The 20369-nt window shown below is 42.6% G+C and overlaps 1 protein-coding gene and 1 long non-coding RNA gene across 9 annotated transcripts in view; one reads left to right on the top strand and one right to left on the bottom strand.

Annotated features, from left to right (window-relative positions):
• Positions 1–20369, top strand: part of LOC310848415 — a 667736-nt gene that overhangs the window by 177235 nt on the left and 470132 nt on the right. The gene's annotated exons all lie outside the window — the stretch shown is intronic.
• The window catches only part of CDH10 (cadherin 10), a 396680-nt gene that overhangs the window by 65224 nt on the left and 311087 nt on the right, over positions 1–20369 (bottom strand). For 7 of the 8 annotated variants that reach the window (XM_083747255.1, XM_083747256.1, XM_083747257.1 and 4 more), the window contains exon 2: positions 15988–16360. The exons of the other annotated variant lie outside the window; for it this stretch is intronic. In XM_083747255.1, coding sequence (XP_083603381.1) covers positions 15988–16218 — 231 coding nt within the window. In that variant the 5' untranslated portion in view covers positions 16219–16360. The remainder of the gene's footprint in view (positions 1–15987; positions 16361–20369) is intronic. 8 annotated transcript variants of the gene reach the window in all.

Here is a 20369-nt window from a genome sequence, read left to right as displayed (position 1 = left end):
CTCTCTCTCTCTCTGTATGTGTGTGTGTGTGTGTATTCTGATTAACATAACAGAGGATTTCTTATTTATGAGGCATAAAATTTTGGCTTCTGCCTTCATTGACTGCTGTTTGATGCTTCCATAACTGTCTACACATCATACTGCCCGATCTCACTGATAAACCAAGACAACAAGATTTTCACATCAATCTAGGCTAATTGCCTAAACAAAATTCCCGCACAAATTAATAGCACCAGACAGGCTTTGTCCCTGGTTGCAATAGTGTAGCAGACCCCATTAGGAAATTATTGAATCTGATCGAAGATAGTAAAGCAATTCAACTCCCACTGACAACTACGTCCCAAGACATCCTCAAGGCCTTTGATTGCTTAGAATGAAGCTGCCTATCAGCAGTACTAGCCAACAGTTAGTTTGGCCCCAGCTTCCTATAACTGTCTACACACACACACAGGTAAGAGTGACAGACAGAGAGTTTAGCCTGCTGGGGGCTCACAGGTGATGGATAGAAACCCCCCACGTCTTCTGGCAGCAGCCCATGGCATTTCTATGCCAAGCGGGGAGTTGGCTTCCTGCCATAGTCAGCCCACTGGCTTCAATGCTGGGTGCATACACAGGAGAAATGGAACAAGCATGGAGTTTCACGTACAGAGGCGGTTTTGGGGTGCTCTGGGTGCCACCCTGCAGGGTGCACCAAAGCAAAGCTGCAGAATGGAGCACAAGAGATGGGGGTGCCTATTTTTAGCAGCACATTGGGCAGTACTGAAATTTGTGAGCCCAAAGTCCACCACGTTCATGTGTTTGTGTGCATGAAGGTCTTCATTTCTTACCACTACTTTTGTTGTTGTTTAGTCATTTAGTCGTGTCCGACTCTTCATGACCCCATGGACCAGAGCACGCCAGGCACTCCTGTCTTCCACTGCCTCCTGCAGTTTGGTCAGACTCATGTTTGTAGCTTCGAGAACACTGTCCAACTATCTAGGCAAGTGCTTAAACACCAGGCTTATCCAGGGCAACTCTTTCTCCCTGTATTTTTTAAAAAATCTTTTTTATTAAAGATTTCCTTGAATTACAAAAGAACGTGCAATGTCTCTTTTCTTTTTTTTTCAGATCATAGGTAAAGGTAAAGGTACCCCTGCCCGTACGGGCCAGTCTTGCCAGACTCTAGGGTTGTGCGCTCATCTCACTCTATAGGCCAGGAGCCAGCGCTGTCCGCAGACACTTCCGGGTCACGTGGCCAGCGTGACAAGCTGCATCTGGCGAGCCAGCGCAGCACACGGAACGCCATTTACCTTCCCGCTAGTAAGCGGTCCCTATTTATCTACTTGCACCTGGTGGTGCTTTCAAACTGCTAGGTTGGCAGGCGCTGGGACGGAACGACGGGAGCGCACCCCGCCGCGGGGATTCAAACCGCCGACCATGCGATCAGCAAGTCCTAGGTGCTGAGGTTTTACCCACAGCGCCACCCGCGTCCCTTACAGATCATAGAGTATCATAATTATGTTCAATTTAAGACAATGTTGTATCTAGTATAGGGTTGAAGGGGAAGAGAAGTGGGGGTGGAAAGAGAAGGAGCTAAACCTACATATTATTTTTCTTTTTTCAAAATTGGTACATTTGTGAGGTTTTTGTGTCAGTGTCAAATTGGGCAGGTTCTCTTTCTATTTGTTTAGGGAAGTTTTTTTAATGTTTGATGTTTTATTGTGTTTTTAATATTCTGTTGGGAACCACCCAGAGTGGCTGGGGAAACCCAGCCAGATGGGTGGGGTATAAATAATAAATTATTATTATTATTATAAATTATTGTTATTTGTTGGTTTCCATTGGCAGTGAGGGGGGCATCAACCAGTCTAGTGAGCCAGTGTGGAGTAGCGGTTGGAGCACTGGGTTACCACCTGAGAGATCAGGGTTCAAATCCCCACTCAGCAAGGAAGCTCACTGGACGACCTTGGGCCAATCACCCACTCTCAACCTATCTTACCTCATAGGGTTGTTGTGAGAATAAAACAGGGCAAATGAGAAATATGTATGTCAAGCCTTGAGCTTCTTCGTGGAAAGACATGATATCAATGTAGCAAATAAGCAGTAAATAAATCTCACTTCCAGTTGCATTTCTTAAACAAGATGACATGTGCTCACCAAACAGAAACTCTCTACTGTATTTCCCTTTCCAGAAAGTAATTTAAAAGTCCAAGAATTATTAACAATAGCTACAATTAATACTACATAGTAAGAACCAGGGATCCTTGGTTTTCAAAGGACGATTGTGCTTATTGCCACATTATTTCTAATTAAGGTAAAGGTAAAGGGACCCAAGACCATTAGGTCCAGTTGTGGCCGACTCTGGGGTTGTGGCGCTCTTCTCGCTTTATTGGCCGAGGGAGCTGGCTTACAGCTTCTGGGTCACATGGTCAGCATGACTAAGCCACTTCTGGTGAACCAGAGCAGTGCACGGAAATGCCATTTACCTTCCCACCGGAGTGCTATCTATCTACTTGCACTTTGAGGTGCTTTCAAACTGCTAGGTTGGCAGGAGCAGGGACCGAGCAACGGGAGCTCACCCCAGCGTGGAGATTCGAACCACCAACCTTCTGATCGGCAGATTAAAAAGACAATTCTGTATGTGTTTAGTTATAAATCAATACTACTAAGCTCAAGGGATCTTACGTCATAGTATGTGTGAGTCTAAACTGTACATTGCCCCATGCGTACTTGGACCATGCAATGAGAATGTTCAACAAAATTCTGGCATCATCCCTATTACTTCTCATTCCTTGGTGATTTGGGGAATGGGATGTGATACCAGAGAGCTTGCAGGAATTATTGAAGTGGAGCGCACCCCTAAGATTCCTGGGCCCTGGTAAACAGCAGCGATGGCATCACTTTGTGGCAGCACCCATTATGGACCAGAATTCAAAGTCGCCATTGTCTTGTGAATGTACAGCTGGCATTCAAGAAAACAATAACTTTCCCCAAAGTTGTTTCCTGAGTGGGATGGGTTTTATTCCACCACAATCACCAATCTGGAAGACCAATCCAGCCAACAGTAAGCATTATAATAGTTAGTTGGAAGTTAGTCATATTGTTTGAAGCAATGCTCATTTGAGTACAATCAGAAAAACATTGTTCAAACAACAACCACAAAAGGCAGCAGAGCCTCTTGTTTAACCCCAACCCTCTGAATTCCCAAGCAATCAGTCTTCTTTGCTCTGCAACTTGGAGAAAAGCCGTGCAAAATTGTCCTTTCAAACGATAGTGGCTAAAATGTCTTAATTAAGTGGAATTGTGTTCTGAGCACTTTGTCGGGGGCATTCAAATAGCAGAAGGTTCTTTCAACATTTTCACAAACACAGGTAGAATTTCCTAATCCTAATTATTTAGAAACACGTCTTCTGTCATAGGAAATATAAATGCGGAATTTCCAATGAGATCACTTGCCGAAGCACTGTCTTTCTCTCTCTTTTGGCATCATTCATAAAAAATAATGAGGGGGGGGAGAGAGAGAGAGAGAGAGAGAGAGAGTTTACCTTTTAATGATTTAGGTCAAGTGAAAGGCCGTTCAGTATGAATATTCTCCAAAGAACTGCAGCTTGGAACAACATGCCCGGTGATATGTGAAAGGAAACCCTCTTCATTTGATCATTCTGGATAGCCCAAATGTGTACAAGAGGAGGAGGAGGAGCAGGAAAACCAGTGCTCTTTATAAAGAAAAAAAAATGGTGCTGGTGCTCACCAGAGCCGTCTTTATTGCACCAGGGCGCCAGCCTCTCAGGGCACCCCAGTGAGTAGGGGAGCTGCACAGCTTTGCCAGTGGCCTCCCCTTTCCCTTCTGCATGGCTGCCAGCTGTGCCCTGTCAACCATATGGCTGGCGGGCCTGCAGCTTGTCTCCCAAGCCTCCGCGGGAGGAGAGTGATCCCTGCAGAGGCTTCGGAATAGGTCAACAACTCTGGGAAATGGGGGGGGGGGCATAGGGATCTTTGCACCATGGCGCCGGATATGCTTAAGACAGCCCTGGTGCTCACCATGAAGTTGTGACAGTAATTGCCACACTTTTAATATAGGGGGGTTCCAGGACTGCGTACCGTTGAGTACCAGTGTGAGAGCCAGTGTGGTGTAGTGGTTAAGAGCGGTGGACTCGTAATCTGGTGAACTGGGTTTGCATCTCTGCTCCTCCACATGCAGCTGCTGGAAGACTTTGGGCTAGTCACACTTCTTTGAAGTCTCTCAGCCCCACTCACCTCACAGAGTGTTTGTTGTGGGGGAGGAAGGAAAAGGAGAATGTTAGCCGCTTTGAGACTCCTTTGGGTAGTGATAAAGCAGGATATCAAATCCAAACTCTTCTTCCTCTTCTTCTACCCCCAGGGAAAAAATGCACTGAGGAGAGGATTAGCTAGCCTTGCTCCCACCCTGATGTACTGAATGATTTATATAAAGAGACTCTGTGTGCATGCAAACTAAAACTATATAGGTTTCATGGTTGGGAAACCTTCAAAAAGCAGAGCAACACAGCCCCTCAAATCTTGACTGCAGATTTACCGACCCTGCAAAGAACACAAACCATCATTATTAGCCCCCAATAAGTTATTGCACTAATAAAACCCCATGAAACTAATTTTCCTCAGTGGAAACCAACAGACAGATTGCTTCCTTACCTTGTTAGGATACCAGAATTAACAATAAATTTCATTCCTGGCACAGTAGCCCATTATTTTTTGATCTGCTTGTACGATGGTGCTGAAAATAAGTGGATGGTTTCAGCATACATGCTAACTAGGGAGGTTCAGGGAATTTGAATATCTTTGCATATCCCCAAGCAAGCTCACCTGATCCACTCCTCCTGAACCAATCTGTGGATTGAAATATAGTTCTCCTTTAAATTGGTTTTAACTTCCACACAAGACTTTTTGCTCTTCCCCCCTATTTATTATTATCATAAATAAATAATTATAATTTAATAAGAATAAAAATGTGCACCCCACCACTGAGTCCATTCCATTGTAACTATCCAACCTCCCAAAATTTCAACACCTCTTGCGATGGTTTGACCCTAACAGTACAAATTCTACAAACACCTTCCATATCTCCTCAAAATCATTTCTCCTGCGTATTCTCCATCTTACCTTAATGGCACATGTTAATTTATCATTAATAGCTATATCCCACACCTCTTTGTACCACCTTTCCATTTTATATTTTGTTTGCCCCTTCCACTTCCTAGCTATCATAATTTGCCCAGCTGTCAATAAATTTGTGAGCAAGTCCTTTATAATGCTACCTCTGGGCTTTCGGTCAGCTTTAACCCAGATTTCTGTTCTCGCTTTAAACACCTTTTGCCATCCCCTCCAACATAACACCAACTATTCATTGTTTATTTGATTTCATCTGACTGGTGTTAAATACCATCTCCAAACTAATTTATAATAATTTTCTCTTTCTGTATGATTAAATATTTTTCTGGCACATGTTTTTTGCTAGGCTTGATCATTATTGTGAATTGTTCATATTTTGATGGGTTTTTTATTATTTTTTTAAACTAGAACCTAGGAAGCTGGCTAATACTGAGGTAAACCGTGGGTCCATTTCGCTCAGTATGGTTTACACACTAGGCTTTCATGCATGAAAAATATCCATTTTAATGGACAAATAAATTTATATTCAGCCCTACCTGGAGACGCCAGGGATTAAAGCAGATGTTCTACCACTGAGCTTCAGTGATTATTGTTTTTTGTTTTATATTACTGTTGTAAATTGCTTGAAGGCTTATTGCAGGAAGGGACTGCTAAATACAACACATAAATGAATCGGAAGATTGGGGAATGCAATTGCAGGGAGATCAGCTTCTAACAGAAAAGGAGGGTGAATATTCATCCGTCCCCCCTTTGCTTCCAGCGTTTCCAGAAGCAGGGGGACAGGGAGACACAGAAGCTGCACAGTTGAGAAAGGAACTACCCAACTATGAGATAGTAGCTAAGCAACCAGAAGGGAGGGAGGAGCTGGGCAATACATCAATCGAGAGTGGGAGGAAACCCCTCCCTCCCCCCAAACTAGGAGGTCCGAGCATGTCAGAGAACAAAGGAGACACGGGGGGGGGGGAGAGAGAGAGACTTCCCATTGGTGCACTTCTTGTTGAGGAAGTGGGGAGGAGTCAGAGTAGGCAACTGATATCCTTGCAGAGGGTTACCTGTTTGTGCTTGTAACAGAATAAAAGGACTATAAATCTACCAAATACTCATTCATTCTTATTGGTGAGCCACCGGAAGGGAGAGGGGAACTCCTGTGCTTGACAATGAAATGCAATAAATTCTCCAAAAAATATGAGGTGGCCAAAAGTGTTCTTTAGAAAATAATAATCCAGTCTTGTTTCACAGGTAAGAGCTGATCCCAGTAGCTAGGAAGCCTAGTTGCCAATGGCTCTATGATAAGACAAGATGGTGCCAGCACTCTTTGGAGATATGCATAACGTCATGGAACTTTGCTGCTACGTAAATGTCTCGAGGACTTTTATTGCACAAAACCTGTTTAAGGACAGGCAGCAAGAAGGGCAAAAGGATTCTAAGCTATATTAGAGTTTGGTATTATTATGTTTGCACTGCAAAATGTGCTTCCTACACTTGGAGTCAAAGTCAGTGAGTAGTCGGAGGATGCAGAATATATTGCTTTTAAGCATTTCCCTCAAGAGTCAGCGTACCTTTTCACAATGTACAAAACGCTTTGGGCAAAGGTTTCATAAATGGATCTTAAATATCAGATTTCAATAAGAAATTAACTGGAATTTCTAGCTCTATATTTAATCAGTGTTGAGGGGAAAGTCTCAGTTCCACAAAGTTTGAGAGATATTACTGATGCAAGATAAGGTTCAAGGATTCAAGACCTTTCTAAAACTATGTTTTCAAAGATGATCACAAATTGTACTGAGAGATGGTAGATTCTCATTTTTTTCAATTCTAGAGTTTCTTTGATTATTTCCTTATAACAAACCATGCCAGTAAGTCCATCTAGTTCAGTGTTGTCCCCTCTGACTCACAGTGGCTTTCTAAGATTTTATAGACAGAGAGCCCGTTCTAATCCTACCTAAAGATGCTAGGGATTTAACCTAAGACATTCTTGCTCTAGCACTGCTTCATAATGTGTTACTACTCACACATTCTTCCTCCCTTCACCCCTCCCCCAGTTTTAAAGAATGTTTACTTTGCCAGTTATCCCAATGGGAAAGGCACAGAATTCAGTGGCCAAGTTGCTCACCGGAGCAAGACGGTTTGAGCATATTACACCAATCCTGGTTCGACTGCACTGGCTACCAATTAGTTTCCGGGCCCAATTCAAAGTGCTGGTTTTGACCTATAAAGCCTTAAGCAGCTCAGGATTGCAATACCTCAAGGACCACCTCTTTCCCTGTGAACTTACCTGGACCCTGAGATCATCTTCTGAGGCCCTCCTTCGTGTGCCTCCTCCTCAAGAGGTCCGAAAGGTGGTAACACAACAACAACAATAATAATACATTATTTACACCCCACCCATCTGGCAGGGTTTCCCCAGCAACTCTGTAGCTCCCCATCTGTGGAGTGCTCTCCCCAGGGATGATCAATCAATCAAAATGTTTATTCGGCTTTACGCCCATCATGAAACACATCCCCAGGGATGTTCACCTGGTGCCTTCATTATAAACCTTTAGGCGCCAGGCAAAAACATTCATTTTTAACCAGGCCTCTGGTTGATCTGTTTGACATCCTATACCCTTTTAAAATATGGCTCTTTTTTTTTGGGGGGGGGGGGTTTATTGGGTTGTTGGGATGCAGGTGGCGCTGTGGGTAAAACCTCAGCGCCTAGGGCTTGCCGATCGCATGGTCAGCGGTTCGAATCCCCGCAGCGGGGTGAGCTCCCGTCTTTCAGTCCCAGCTCCTGCCCACCTAGCAGTTCGAAAGCACCCCTAAGTGCAAGTAGATAAATAGGTACCGCTTTCTAGCGGGAAGGTAAACGGTGTTTCCGTGCACTGCACTGGTGCTGGCTCGCCAGAGCAGCTTCGTCACACTGGCCACGTGACCTGGAAGTGTCTTCGGATGGCGCTGGCCCCTGGCCTCTTAAGTGAGATGGGCGCACAAACCTAGAGTCGGACACGACTGGCCCGTAAGGGCAGGGGTACCTTTACCTTTATTGGGTTGTTGTTTTTATTCTGATTATATATGTTGCTATTTTTCTTGTGAACTGCCCTGAAACCTCCAAGTATAGGGTGGTATCTAAAATCAATCAATAAATAAAATAAGTATGTCAGTCCCAGGGCTAATGTACTTTGCCCCTATTCCAGGAGTATTGTGGGGAACTTAAAGTGCCCTCAATCTAGTGGGTCAAAAACTACTTCCCATCTGCTCCTGACATGTCCTCACAATGCCTCACTATGGCTTCTTGGGACAAACCTCTTGTCGAGATAATGATCCACAGAATTTTCTGGATCCTGGGATGTCCTTCCAGGGACCACGGGATTGTGATGTTCAGCTTTAATCCTCAAACCAGCTATTCTGACACTGCCATGGCACATCTTAGGGTAAACAATTTCATGCTTATGAACAGAATATATCTACTATGTCAGATATGAATTCTTGGAATGTCCCCCGCCCCTTCATCCAATGACAGATATTGCTATAAAAGTTATAGCCCAATAATAAAATCCAATATACCTCCTACATGTATATGCCCTACAGATTCATCACTGTTTTCATTAGCCGGGGAAGCATATTTAAATATATTGATTTTCATTTACAAAGAAAAGAATCAACTCACAGCTGAACTGATGAATATCATATTTCTAGAACTCTACTCTTTTTTAAAAAAAAAAATTGATTTGTATTACTCTAAAGGTAAAGGTAAAGGTACCCCTGCCCGTACGGGCCAGTCTTGACAGACTCTGGGGTTGTGCGCCCATCTCACTTAAGAGGCCAGGGGCCAGCGCTGTCCGGAGACACTTCTGGGTCACGTGGCCAGCGTGACAAAGCTGCATCTGGCGAGCCAGAGCTGCACACGGAAACGCCGTTTACCTTCCCACTGGTAAGCGGTCCCTATTTATCTACTTGCACCCAGAGGTGCTTTCGAACTGCTAGGTTGGCAGGCGCTGGGACCGAGCAGCGGGAGCGCACCCTGCTGCAGGGATTCGAACCGCCGACCTTTCAATCGGCAAGTCCTAGGCGCTGAGGCTTTAACCCACAGCACCACCTGTGTCCCTTGTATTACTCTACACAGCCTTTAAGTTTGAAATCTTTTACTTGGACAATAGTTTGTGCTTCTAGACTTTAGCACTCTTCGTGAAGCCAATCTGGGTCAACTGAATGTCCCCGTGGAAGGCAGAAAAAATATGCCTCCACAGGCACATTCACTCTGCATACAAGCCATCCATTTAAAGCACATTTGAAGCAAAAACAGCCCCAATCTGGGGAACTGATTCTGTACCCCTGCAACAGTTCTGTCCCTTATCACTTCCCTCACTTCTCCTAAACTGGCCGAATGACCCAGATCCTGTCAAGACTTGACCACACACTATCAAGGGAAGAGGCCATGATTTAGCTCATCCTTCCAACTGAAGCTCTGAATACTAAACATCTGTGAGGAACATGGTTTTCAAGTTTTCTAGTGGCTGAAAAGTCTGGTTCTGTCATGAAACAAGGCGAAGCGACTTTCTTCAGGCAGCAGGAGAGGGGAGATAGAGGAAGGCAAGAATTGATGTCGGACTACCACAGCAATTTTTTCAAAATTATTCAGGGGACACTATTTGGATGTCTCTTCGGGAATGAAAATGTCCGGGGCATGTACTCACTATTGAGCTAAGTCGACAGTCTAGAATACATAAAATGTTCCCCAGAATAACAGTGTCTGGAAGAATTGGTGGTCTGAGAAAACTGTCTTCAGAGATGCATATTGCCCATTCCTGGTATTATCTAGAAGCCAAATGAGCTTCTAAAAAAAAACAACAACACACCCCAGCATTCCACAAACACCTTGTTTTAAAACCATTGGATTAGGACATGAATGCAAGGATATGGCCTGGCAAATAACATTTTACACAGTCCTCAAATCCATTTGCACATATCAGTTTGCATCGGTAGCGGACAGTGTAGTGTGTGGGGGTGCTCATCTGAACTCATGAGGTCCAGCGCCGAGGGCCCTCACTGCAAGAAGCCAAGTTATGGGGAACCAGGCAGAGGGCCTTCTCAGTAGTGGCACCCACCCTGTGGAACGCCCTCCCACTAGATGTCAAAGAGAAAAACAACTACCAAACTTTTAGAAGACATCTGAAGGCAGCCCTGTTTAGGGAAGCTTTTAATGTTTGACGGACTATTGTATTTTAATATTTTGATGGAAGCCGCCCAGAGTGGCTGGGGAAACCCAGCCAGATGGGTGGGGTATGAATAACAAATTATTATTATTATTATTGACAGTCAAATCACTGCTGCTTACAGGAAGGAAGAGGGAGAAGGGCCGAACAGCAGAGAGGTTGGTGCAGTGCAAATGCACCAGCGGAGCCAGTCTGATATTTCTGCTACTGCATCAGAACTGCACTGCCCTTCTTGATACCTTCCCACCCCCCTCCATGTTAGCAACAGTGCTTAGTCGCTGACGATGATGATTTTAATATTTGTACCCTGCCCATCTGACTGGGTTGTCCCAGCCTTTTCGGGCAGCTTCTGGCAAAATATAAAAACACCATAAATGTTAAAAAATTCCCCTATGCGGGTCTGCCTTCAGATGTCTTCTAAAATTTGTGTAATTTTTTATCCCCTTGACATCTGATGCAAGGGCGTTCCACAGGGCGGGCGCCACTACCGAGAAGGCCCTCTGCCTGGTTCACTGTAACCTCACTTCTCACAGTGAGGGATCTGCCAGAAGGCCCCTTGTTTTGTTTCCTTATTGTTCCATGAGCTGGTGGTGTCCAATGTGAGCATTGTGCATATGCACATTCACCCACAAAAAAACAATTATGATGTGATTTCATCATCAGTGATTCCTCATTGCACAGTAACCTAGACTGCACTCCAATACACAGTTGCTTGGAATGTACCTTAGTGAACGCAGTGAGGTTTTACTTCTCAGTAGATGTGCAAAAGATTAAGTCACAAAACAAATATATGATGGGATTGCATGATGACAACAATTATCCTTTGTGTGGTAATTGCATTCAGCTTGCTCATATTTGTCTGCAGGACAGTGCCCAGTAGTCTCAACAAAGTTTGGGGAGAAAAATAAACAAATGAACCCCAAAGATTGACAATGCTTTTCCACATACAGGTAGTTTGGTATCCAAAAATCTAGACAGGGAAATGATGGGGGTAATTTGGAAAGCATCCTTAAAAAGAACTAACGAAGGCAAGTAAATAATTGTTAATAAATGAAGCCATCAGCCAAGAGCTTTTGTTCCTTGTTATTTTTCCTCAAAGTAAAATCCATGCAACCAAGTTTCTAAAAGAAGCTGCAAACAGTCAAATAGGAAGAAGTCACTTTAGATATTGGGTAGGAAGTGTTGATCAGAATTGTTGATTACTAACACCAACTTTCACTTACAAATAAGCTGTGGCCTTTGTGAATTTTGCCGCTATCTAGTGCCATGTTCCTTTGGTGTTAATGAATGAGAAATGTTCGGCTTCCTTCCTTCTTCTTTGCACCCCAGCGCCTCATTATCTCCGAGTACGCTTTATAGATGGGAAACTGAAGCCCTCTTGTAGAACATACAAACACATTAACATTTCCACACAATATGTTATCCTTTAGGCACTCCTGTGGTTAGTTCTATTACATTTGCGGGAATCATCCCCCAGGGTCCTTGTTCATTGGCCTCATTGGACGTGTTAAAGCTGTCAAACCATGAACTCCACTCAATTGTGGTGAGAGTTGGCTTGGATTTTGCAAGCATTCCTAAGAGTAAGTGTGGCTCACCACACTGTGATCTTCTGGCAGGGCAAAAATAAGGAAGACATTATAAGAAAACAGCTCAAATTCCTTGCATGGGCCAAGTCAAGGCTTGTATTTTCTACCTCCTATGCCTATATTATCCAATTGTTTTATAGTGCATAGTTTAACAATATATTTAAGACCAAAGTAAAGTGGTACCTTGGTTCCTGAATGGCTTAGTTGATGAACAAATTGGCTCCCGAACGCCGCAAACCCGGAAGTAAGTGTTTGGGTTTGCGAAGGTTTTTCAGAAGCTGAACGTCTGTTTCAGCTGTCAGAATAGTTTCTGAGGCCAATCAGCCAATCAGAAGCTGCACCTTGATTTTCAAACGTTTTGGAATTTGGACGGACTTCCAGAATGGATTCAGTTCGAGAGCCAAGGTACTACTGTACACATTCTGTATTCACACTTTTTTTAAAAAAAGATCATGCTTTCGTTGGCCACTTGAATCTGAAGAAAAAGCCCAATTCTGGAATGTGCTCCCTTACTCAGATCAGGACTCCACTCCTGTTACCTGATGAAAATCCTTCCTCTTGCAGCTGTTCACCCTCAAAGGTGTTTTAAACATTGTCAGATCTTATGTTTTAGCTCTGGAGTACTCAATAAATTGATTTTTTATGAGCTTCCTTAGCCAAAGAGGACAAAATAATCCCTCCCCATTCAATTTGGCCTATCTGAATTAATAAAGCATATGTAATATGGCATGTTACATTACATTATGTGAGGTTATTTGAGTTGAGTGTCTGTTCTGGAGCAAAGCAACATAATGCAATGTGGATGTTTAGTCAGGGTAATGTGGCATAAATGGAATGCTTTCAGGCTAGCTTCCACTGTTATATGACTTATTGCAAATCCATATTTATCTATTTTTGTTCCCTTCCAAGGGAATCTGCTGCTTATCAAAAGGCATAAAATATAATATCTCCATTCATAGATGCAAAAATATTTTGCTAATTAACAATAGAGCTGAATGGTTTGAGGAAGGAGAGATCTCCTGTTTCAAATGCCAGAGTTTGAATGCGCTTGAATAACCTCAGCTAGAAAATTTGCACAGGAGCACAAAGCCTTCTGGCTATCCCTGAATGGCTCCAAATGAGTCGCTGATGCTGAGAATGGCACACTAATTTGTAGGCATAGATCTGTGTGAATAGCTCCTCCAACTATTTGAATTGTTTTGTGGTCTAGTGGCCCTATACCAAAACACAATTCCCTGGAAGTTTCCTACTAATTTCATTGGGGCTGAAATCCAACTGCACATAGATTTGAAGCATGAATCTACTTGAACTCAGCAAAAATAGAGAAAATGTCCACAAAGCCAGGCAGAAAGTCCACTATAATAATTAATTCTGATCTTTGTTTTGAGTCTACGCAGCTGAGCAACAAACCCAATATATGAAAAAGAGAACATCACTGTTTTAGCCAGACAGTCTTCATCAAGACCTGCTAACATGGTTAGGATCAGGCTATAGGAGCATGAAATATCTTCGAACCTGTTCTTGTATTATTATTTTTTTTAAAAAACCAATGACTTGTCATTTCTTCCCCTGAAATATCCCTTTGCCAACGTGTGTAGAGATTTCTCTAGATATTATATCATTAGGCCATCAATATTCTCTGCATAATGCTGGGACCCAGCCCTTCCATTTGATTCCAAATAGGTATTATAAATACTTGTGGAAGTATTTACTGTGGAAATAGGTATTATAAATACTGTGGAAGACAGGAGTGCCTGGTGTGTTCTGGTCCATGGGGTCACAAAGAGTTGGACACGACTAAACAACAACAAGGTATTATAAATATCAAAAGAGTTCCATCCAGAACTATTTTTCTAGATAAAGATGTGCCAGAGCTTACCATGAACCTCTCCCTTGTTCTCATAGATTGGCAATGGTGCCCACCTGAGAGGTGCTGGAGCTGAGCTCTGGTGAGTTTTGGCTGAAAGAAATCCCTGGTTCCCACAGTCCCAATCTAGTTGTGGAATCCCCCCCTAGATTTCATGATGCCATAATTGTGGCCCCGAGGGCAACTTATGATTGCTACAAGAAATGCACCCTCACAGGATACACAAGTAACTCACAAGTGTTTGTGTGCATTTCTACTGTAACATTGGAAGTGGTGTCTCTTAGATCTTCCTGACAGCGATATGCAAGAGTCATCTCCAGAATCTAGGGATTTATCCATAGGGAAGATGCACACAGCCACTTCTGACATAGAATCACTCATGTATCATCTCTGAGTGTTTCCAAGCATGGATTTTATCTGACATTCTACTATGGAAGATTATGCGCTGACAGGACTTTGGGTAATGTAAGCTACAGGCCTCTCTTCTGCACTTCTACTGTAGTAGTTTTCAGACTTTCTCCTCCAGCGAAGCCTTTCCATATTGACTCACCCAATCAGAGATCGCTAAATGTACTGCACAGAAAAACAAGCATATTGCTGAGAATTATGCTCACTGAGATCATAGGAGTGAACTCCTAGGGGCTGAGGTCCCTTCACCCCCCAATAAAATATTTGAGGAGGCTGCCCCCCCCCCAAGTTGATGGACATTACCATTTAAATGGTGTGTGTGTGTTGAGAATTCAGTTTTCTAGCAGCTTTCTAGCACCCCCCCCAATAAAATATTTGAGGATGCTGCCCCCCCCCAAGTTGATGGACATTACCATTTAAATGGTGTGTGTGTATTGAGGATTCAATTTTCTAGCAGCTAATTGGAGTGAACAATTAGTGGGTTAGCAACAAGCCAAGTTAAACGGAGTACATGAGAGAGTCTGCTTGGAGATAAAGGAAGCCTAGCAACAGGTGGTGATTGGCTACGGTCTTCCTTATAAGCAGAATGACAAAGCAGTTTTCTTGTTGGAGCATTGGAGTGTTGGAAAGAAGTTTGAATCTGGTCTGTGTATATAGTAACTTGTACAAAGCTGTGCTTTACTCTGCTGTATATAATAAAGCTAACTAAAAATCAAGTTACTAGTCAAGCAAGTTCTTTTCCTCTTTGTTGTCCTGGAATTGTACAATTTGGCAGCTGGTAGCAAGAGTTTTGGTTGAGATCCATCAACAGTGTGCACACCATGTCAAGTGCTCAGTTATGTCAGCTTACCTGGGGCCCCCAATATTTTTTTCAAGTTGCTACCCCTGACTGAGCTCATGAGGGACAATGGCCCAGTCTGTTCAGCCTCAATGTTGCTTTGATTTGATTAAGAATGAACCCTACAGCATACCATGTATTTGTTTGTGGCCTGTTCATTGCAGGGTAATCCATAGACACCATTTATGAAAGTCTGGGTAACTAATTTTCCAAGGAACCCCCATCAGGGCTTTCCTAGTGGACAGCATGTTGTCATAATGGAGTGGTAGGGATGGTGTCAGCTGCTACACAAACTTTTCACATTTGAGGAAGATTTAATAAATCTAGGTCACATGCAGTTTGGCTACAGGTATTAAATCACTGAAATGGCCACCTACTGAGCCAGATTTTGTGATACATAAATGATACTTAGGATAGGGTCCTATAAAAATACTTGGAAATCTATAGTACTACACTAGAACTGCAATTTTCTTTCAAACCAGGCGAAAGTACTTGAGAATAAGGCTTTGTCCTTTTTAAAATCTATGCTTCAACTGAACATAAAACTCTTTCACTCATGAAATTACTAATCCATTTTTTCACTCCATGTTAAAACAAAATTCTGAACAGGTTTTTTTAGCAAGGATCACCTTTTTCATCAGAGGAAGAGTCAATGTTGGAAGATGAAGGTTAGTTTGTGTTCCAGAGGAAGGTGTACAAAGTATAACAGTTAAGTCATATTCAAAAATGCTGCTTTTTGTATACAAAAATCAAATTCAAAAATTCAAAAATCACACAATTATTTATCCACATCAGAACATGGGTGTTTCAATCCAATACTCCCATTTCCAAAGCTTTTGGTTTTATTTTTTCAACAGAACAAACAAAAGGTCTCTATATATTTGAGAATGAAGTCCTCAAAGATAATTTCCTACCATTAAATTGCTGCAATGCATAAGAAGAATAGGAGAAGATATACATATGGCCTACCTTGCCTACATATTGGTTATCTGAGCCGGTATATTCCTCCAGCAAGAAGAACTGGTTCCACATCCAGCCTCGCTTCTGGCGGTGCAGAGCTTTTCCTTCATTCCCTATTCCACGTGCAGCAAAACTTTTGGGCTGCTGGTCCGTAGTCCTGCTGAATACCATTGCTGTTAAGCAGGGGTGGAGCAGGCACACCCACAGTAGTACCACCAGCAAGCCTTGTTGTATTATCATCGTTCTCTGCTGACTGTCTTCTCAAGTGCCTTTGGCTGCAAGTTGAACACTTTGCCTTCAACTGAGCTCTAGATATTCTTCAGTGGAACGTGAAGCCAAGCTGTTTATAACAGCTCATCTCTCGTCTGGGCATATCCAAAATCTGAAAAGGAAACAGCAAGAGAGAAAGAGAGAAAGAGAGAGAGAGAGTGCAATACAGTTACAGATATATAATTGCAAGCTAAAAATGTTCCTTTTGTTTGCATTAGATTTCACATTGTTCCTGGCAGAATAGCTGTAAAATCTTACAGCAAATTGGTTAGCTCCCCCAAGCATAAAACAAACAGCTGATGTGGCAAGTATAAAGGTTATCTAGAAACTGTCACCTAATCAGAGCTTTGTAAAATATATTCAGCATGAAATGCTCGGGAAAAATGAATTGTGCATATAAACGTGTTTTCCTCTGCCCCTCACCAACTACCCTTACCTTTAACTTTTGTATTTAAGGTCGTTGAGAACATTCATCATATAGACTAGGGGATCTGCACCATTGGCACTTACATATTAAATACTGCAGTCTTTACTTGAAATGTTTTCCACCTGATTTGACTTACAAGTAACCCAGTGTTTTATTAATCTTGTTACCAAGAGGCTCTTAAAGGCTAATGCAAAGGCCGTTTTTGAAACCACAGAAATGTTGGAATACTAGTTCCCCAGGGTGCTTTAAATGGCAAAAGAGGACATCATATGCATCGGAAGAAATACAACATGACAAGAAGCAAACTTTCTAAGAGAGAGAGTTTCTGGGATGCAAAGTTCCAGCAAAATCCAACGCAGAATACAAAGCCAATGAAAATGGAAGGACTTATGAAATGGAAGGTGGCCTTTGTTTTTTGCCATATTGGATATACAGGGTCAAGCACTGCATCCCAAAGACATGTCTTTACCTGTTCCTAAAATATTTATTAGGAAATTATCAAATTGGAACTCCAATCTGTGCTCACTTGTCCGTTAACTTCTTCGGCAACACTAGCTCACAATGGTATTAGAATCCCTAAAATGCAACTATCTTTGTTAAAGTCAGACTTAGTGGACAATCAAACCTTTGGCAGCTGCCTATTGTTGAACTTCTTGTAGTACTATAGATAGGTTCTATGTGATTATGATATGACATTAATGGATGAACCTAAATTGAACAGATTCGCTCCATGCCCACCCAGGAGCCCTCTCTAAAAACTGAAGCTCAACACTTCTCCCCACATCCCTCTGCACCCTTCCGTAACTTTGGTTATCTTTGAACTTGCATAGCCCAGCTGGGTAGAGCTTGGTGCTGATAATGCCAATGTTGCAGGTTCATATATATGAATTTTCGGTTTTACATTTTAGAATATTCATTTAGCCAACATTAAAATATCAATGACTTCCCTTCTCCTTCTATTATTGATTAATATCTCCATTATTACATCCATCACAGTATTTACACGGTTGAATTTATCTTAATGCTGCCAACATTTTCAAGTGTACACAGTTTCCCCTCATATATTCAATCTTTAAACTTATGTTCTTCTTGTTCTCTTATTCTATATGTTAGGTCTACAAGCTGCTCATATTCCATCAGTTTAAGTCACCATTCTTCTTTGGTTGGGACCTTGCTTGTTTTGCATTTTGCGGCTAACAAAACATGGGGCGCAGTAGTGGCATACATAAATAACCTTTTGTGACGCCTGGGAATTTCCATCTGAATTATCACCAACAAAAAGGACTCTGGGTTGTTGGGTTTTTTTTGTTGTTTTTTTGGAAAAGTATAGTTTTAAACATTTTTTTAAAATTCATTATGAATTATTTCCCAATACTCTTTTACCCTTTTACAGGTCTACCACATATGAAAGAACGTACCCTCAGCCTCATTGTATCACCAGCACTTATCTAATTCAGTCTTATACATCTAAGTAAGTCTACTCGGAGTTAAATGCCATTGGTACATCATTTTCGGGTAGTTCTCCTTCGAGGAATAACATGCTGTAAACTTCGGATCACTCTTCCAAAGTTTTCCCCAGAGATTAAAAACTATATTATGTCCTATATCTATTGCCCAATGTGTCATAGAGGCTTTGACAAGCTCGTCTTTTGTTTCCCCCAATGTTGAAGGTTTGATCCCCATATGGGACAGCTGCATATTCCTGCCTTATAAGGAGGTTGGACTAGATGATCCGCAGGGTCCCTTCCAACTCTACAACTCTATGACTCTCCCTTCTGATGTTAAAGCCATTTCTCCTTCCTAGGGAGATGATGTTGCAGGCTGGGAGCAAGCCCTCCCCATGCGCATGGGGTGGGATAGCCCCTGTGCCATTGGTTGGTCCTCGGCCACATCATCCTTAGGCCATCCAACCCGGATGGTCCAGGGGTGTGGCATGGGCTTTTTAAACTGTCTGTGGCTGAGGACTCACCCCTGTTTTTTCCCTGCTCATTCAGTTCTCCCTCCCTCCCTTTGGTTAGGCTCTTTTAATTCTGGACCTTGCTATGGACCTTGGTTGGTCACCTTGGTTGTCCCAAGGGGCCTGGTAGGATTTTTTTCCACTTGGCAAATTGGCACCGGCCATTTGGTTTTTTGCCTACCTCACAGCAAATCGTCACAATTTTGTAAGGTTTGGCAGTTAGGCATTGGAGTATTTGGTCGAAGGGGAGGGGAGGTAGTGACCATCACCTACCCCTCCTAATTCAAGGGTATTCAGCTAAAGGAATCTGGGGGGCATGGTCTCTGTCCGAAGCCCCAGACGGGGGGGGGGGGTTGGGTCATGGCCCGACCCCTAGCAGTGACCTTGGGGGAGTTCCTAGTTGATGTGCATCAGCAGGGCTCCCCCTACTGGTGGTTAACCCTTCCAAGTCTCCTGCAGATGGGAAGGAGTCAGATATAGTCGTGTGGTTTCCAATGCCTAAGCCAATACCACTCACATTCTGTAACCAATAAATTTGTGGCCTTCTATCACCTTTTAACCTAAAATACTCCTTCATGTGTCTTTATTCCACTTCCCGGATGGGTTTGGGACCTTGCCATGCAAAGGAGGAGTCACGGAAGCTTCTGCATCTCATCCCACTCTCAATGACATACCTGGGAGTACACAGGGCCACAATTTAATATAGAGTTATCTGAGCTGGATTAAATTTAGGGCATCAAGCAGATACTCTCCAAAGTAATCCACTTTAACACCCCCTTCTGAATCAGATGAGGGAGCTATGCCCATTATTACAGTACTTCAAAAAAAGAAAAAGAAAAAAAAGGTTTCTCCAATAATGAGGCTTGCCTTGACCGATTAACAATGTATACGCTTTGCAAATCGTTTTGTTCCCTAGAAATGAATTAGCAATCAGTAGACTCTGTAATTCTAAGTGCAAAGCCCTGACCTATATCACTTTATATCTACACAGAGTATTAGTTAGAAATTACTGCTTTTAAAAAAAATATATCGTTTTGTGTTTTCTTGACAAACTCACACTTGAATTTTCAATAGAATGTTTTGCAATGAGTTTATTACTATAACCAAACCATGACAACCACTTTGCCTGCTTTGATCATCATATTTTTAGAGCAGTGTTTGTGAACCAAGGGGGAAGCTAAGCCCAGAGAGAGGGGATACGAAAATCTTGCAGGGGGTGAGTGTTCCTCCCAGAAAGTACAGTGGTACCTTGGTTCTCAAACTTAATCTATTCCGGAGGTCCGTTCCCAAACCAAAGCATTCCAAAACCAAGGTGCGCTTTCCCACAGAAAATAATGCAAAATGGATTAATCCATTCCAGACTTTTAAAAACTACCTCTAAAACAGCAATTTAACATGACTTTTACTATCTAACAGGATCATTGATCCATAAAATGAAAGCAATAAACAATGTACTGCAGTCACACAATCAATCAATCAGTAGCTCAACTGGGTTCCACAATAAAAAAAAACAAAAGAGGTACAAAAACGCAAAATAAATAGCAAAAACAGACCAGAGTTCAAAAATGCACTCAGCCACCAAGCTCACTGGGTGACCTCAGCCTCATTTATTGTGGGTATAAATGGGGAGGAGTACCATGTATGCTAGGGACGCGGGTGGTGCTGTAGGTTAAACCACAGAGCTTTGAGGGTTTGCTGATCAGAAGGTTGGCGATTCGAATCCCCACGATGGGGTGA

Source organism: Podarcis gaigeae (assembly GCF_964106915.1).
Source record: "Podarcis gaigeae genome assembly, chromosome: 7".
NCBI lineage: Eukaryota > Metazoa > Chordata > Lepidosauria > Squamata > Lacertidae > Podarcis > Podarcis gaigeae.
This window is presented reverse-complemented; position numbering and strand designations above follow the sequence as displayed.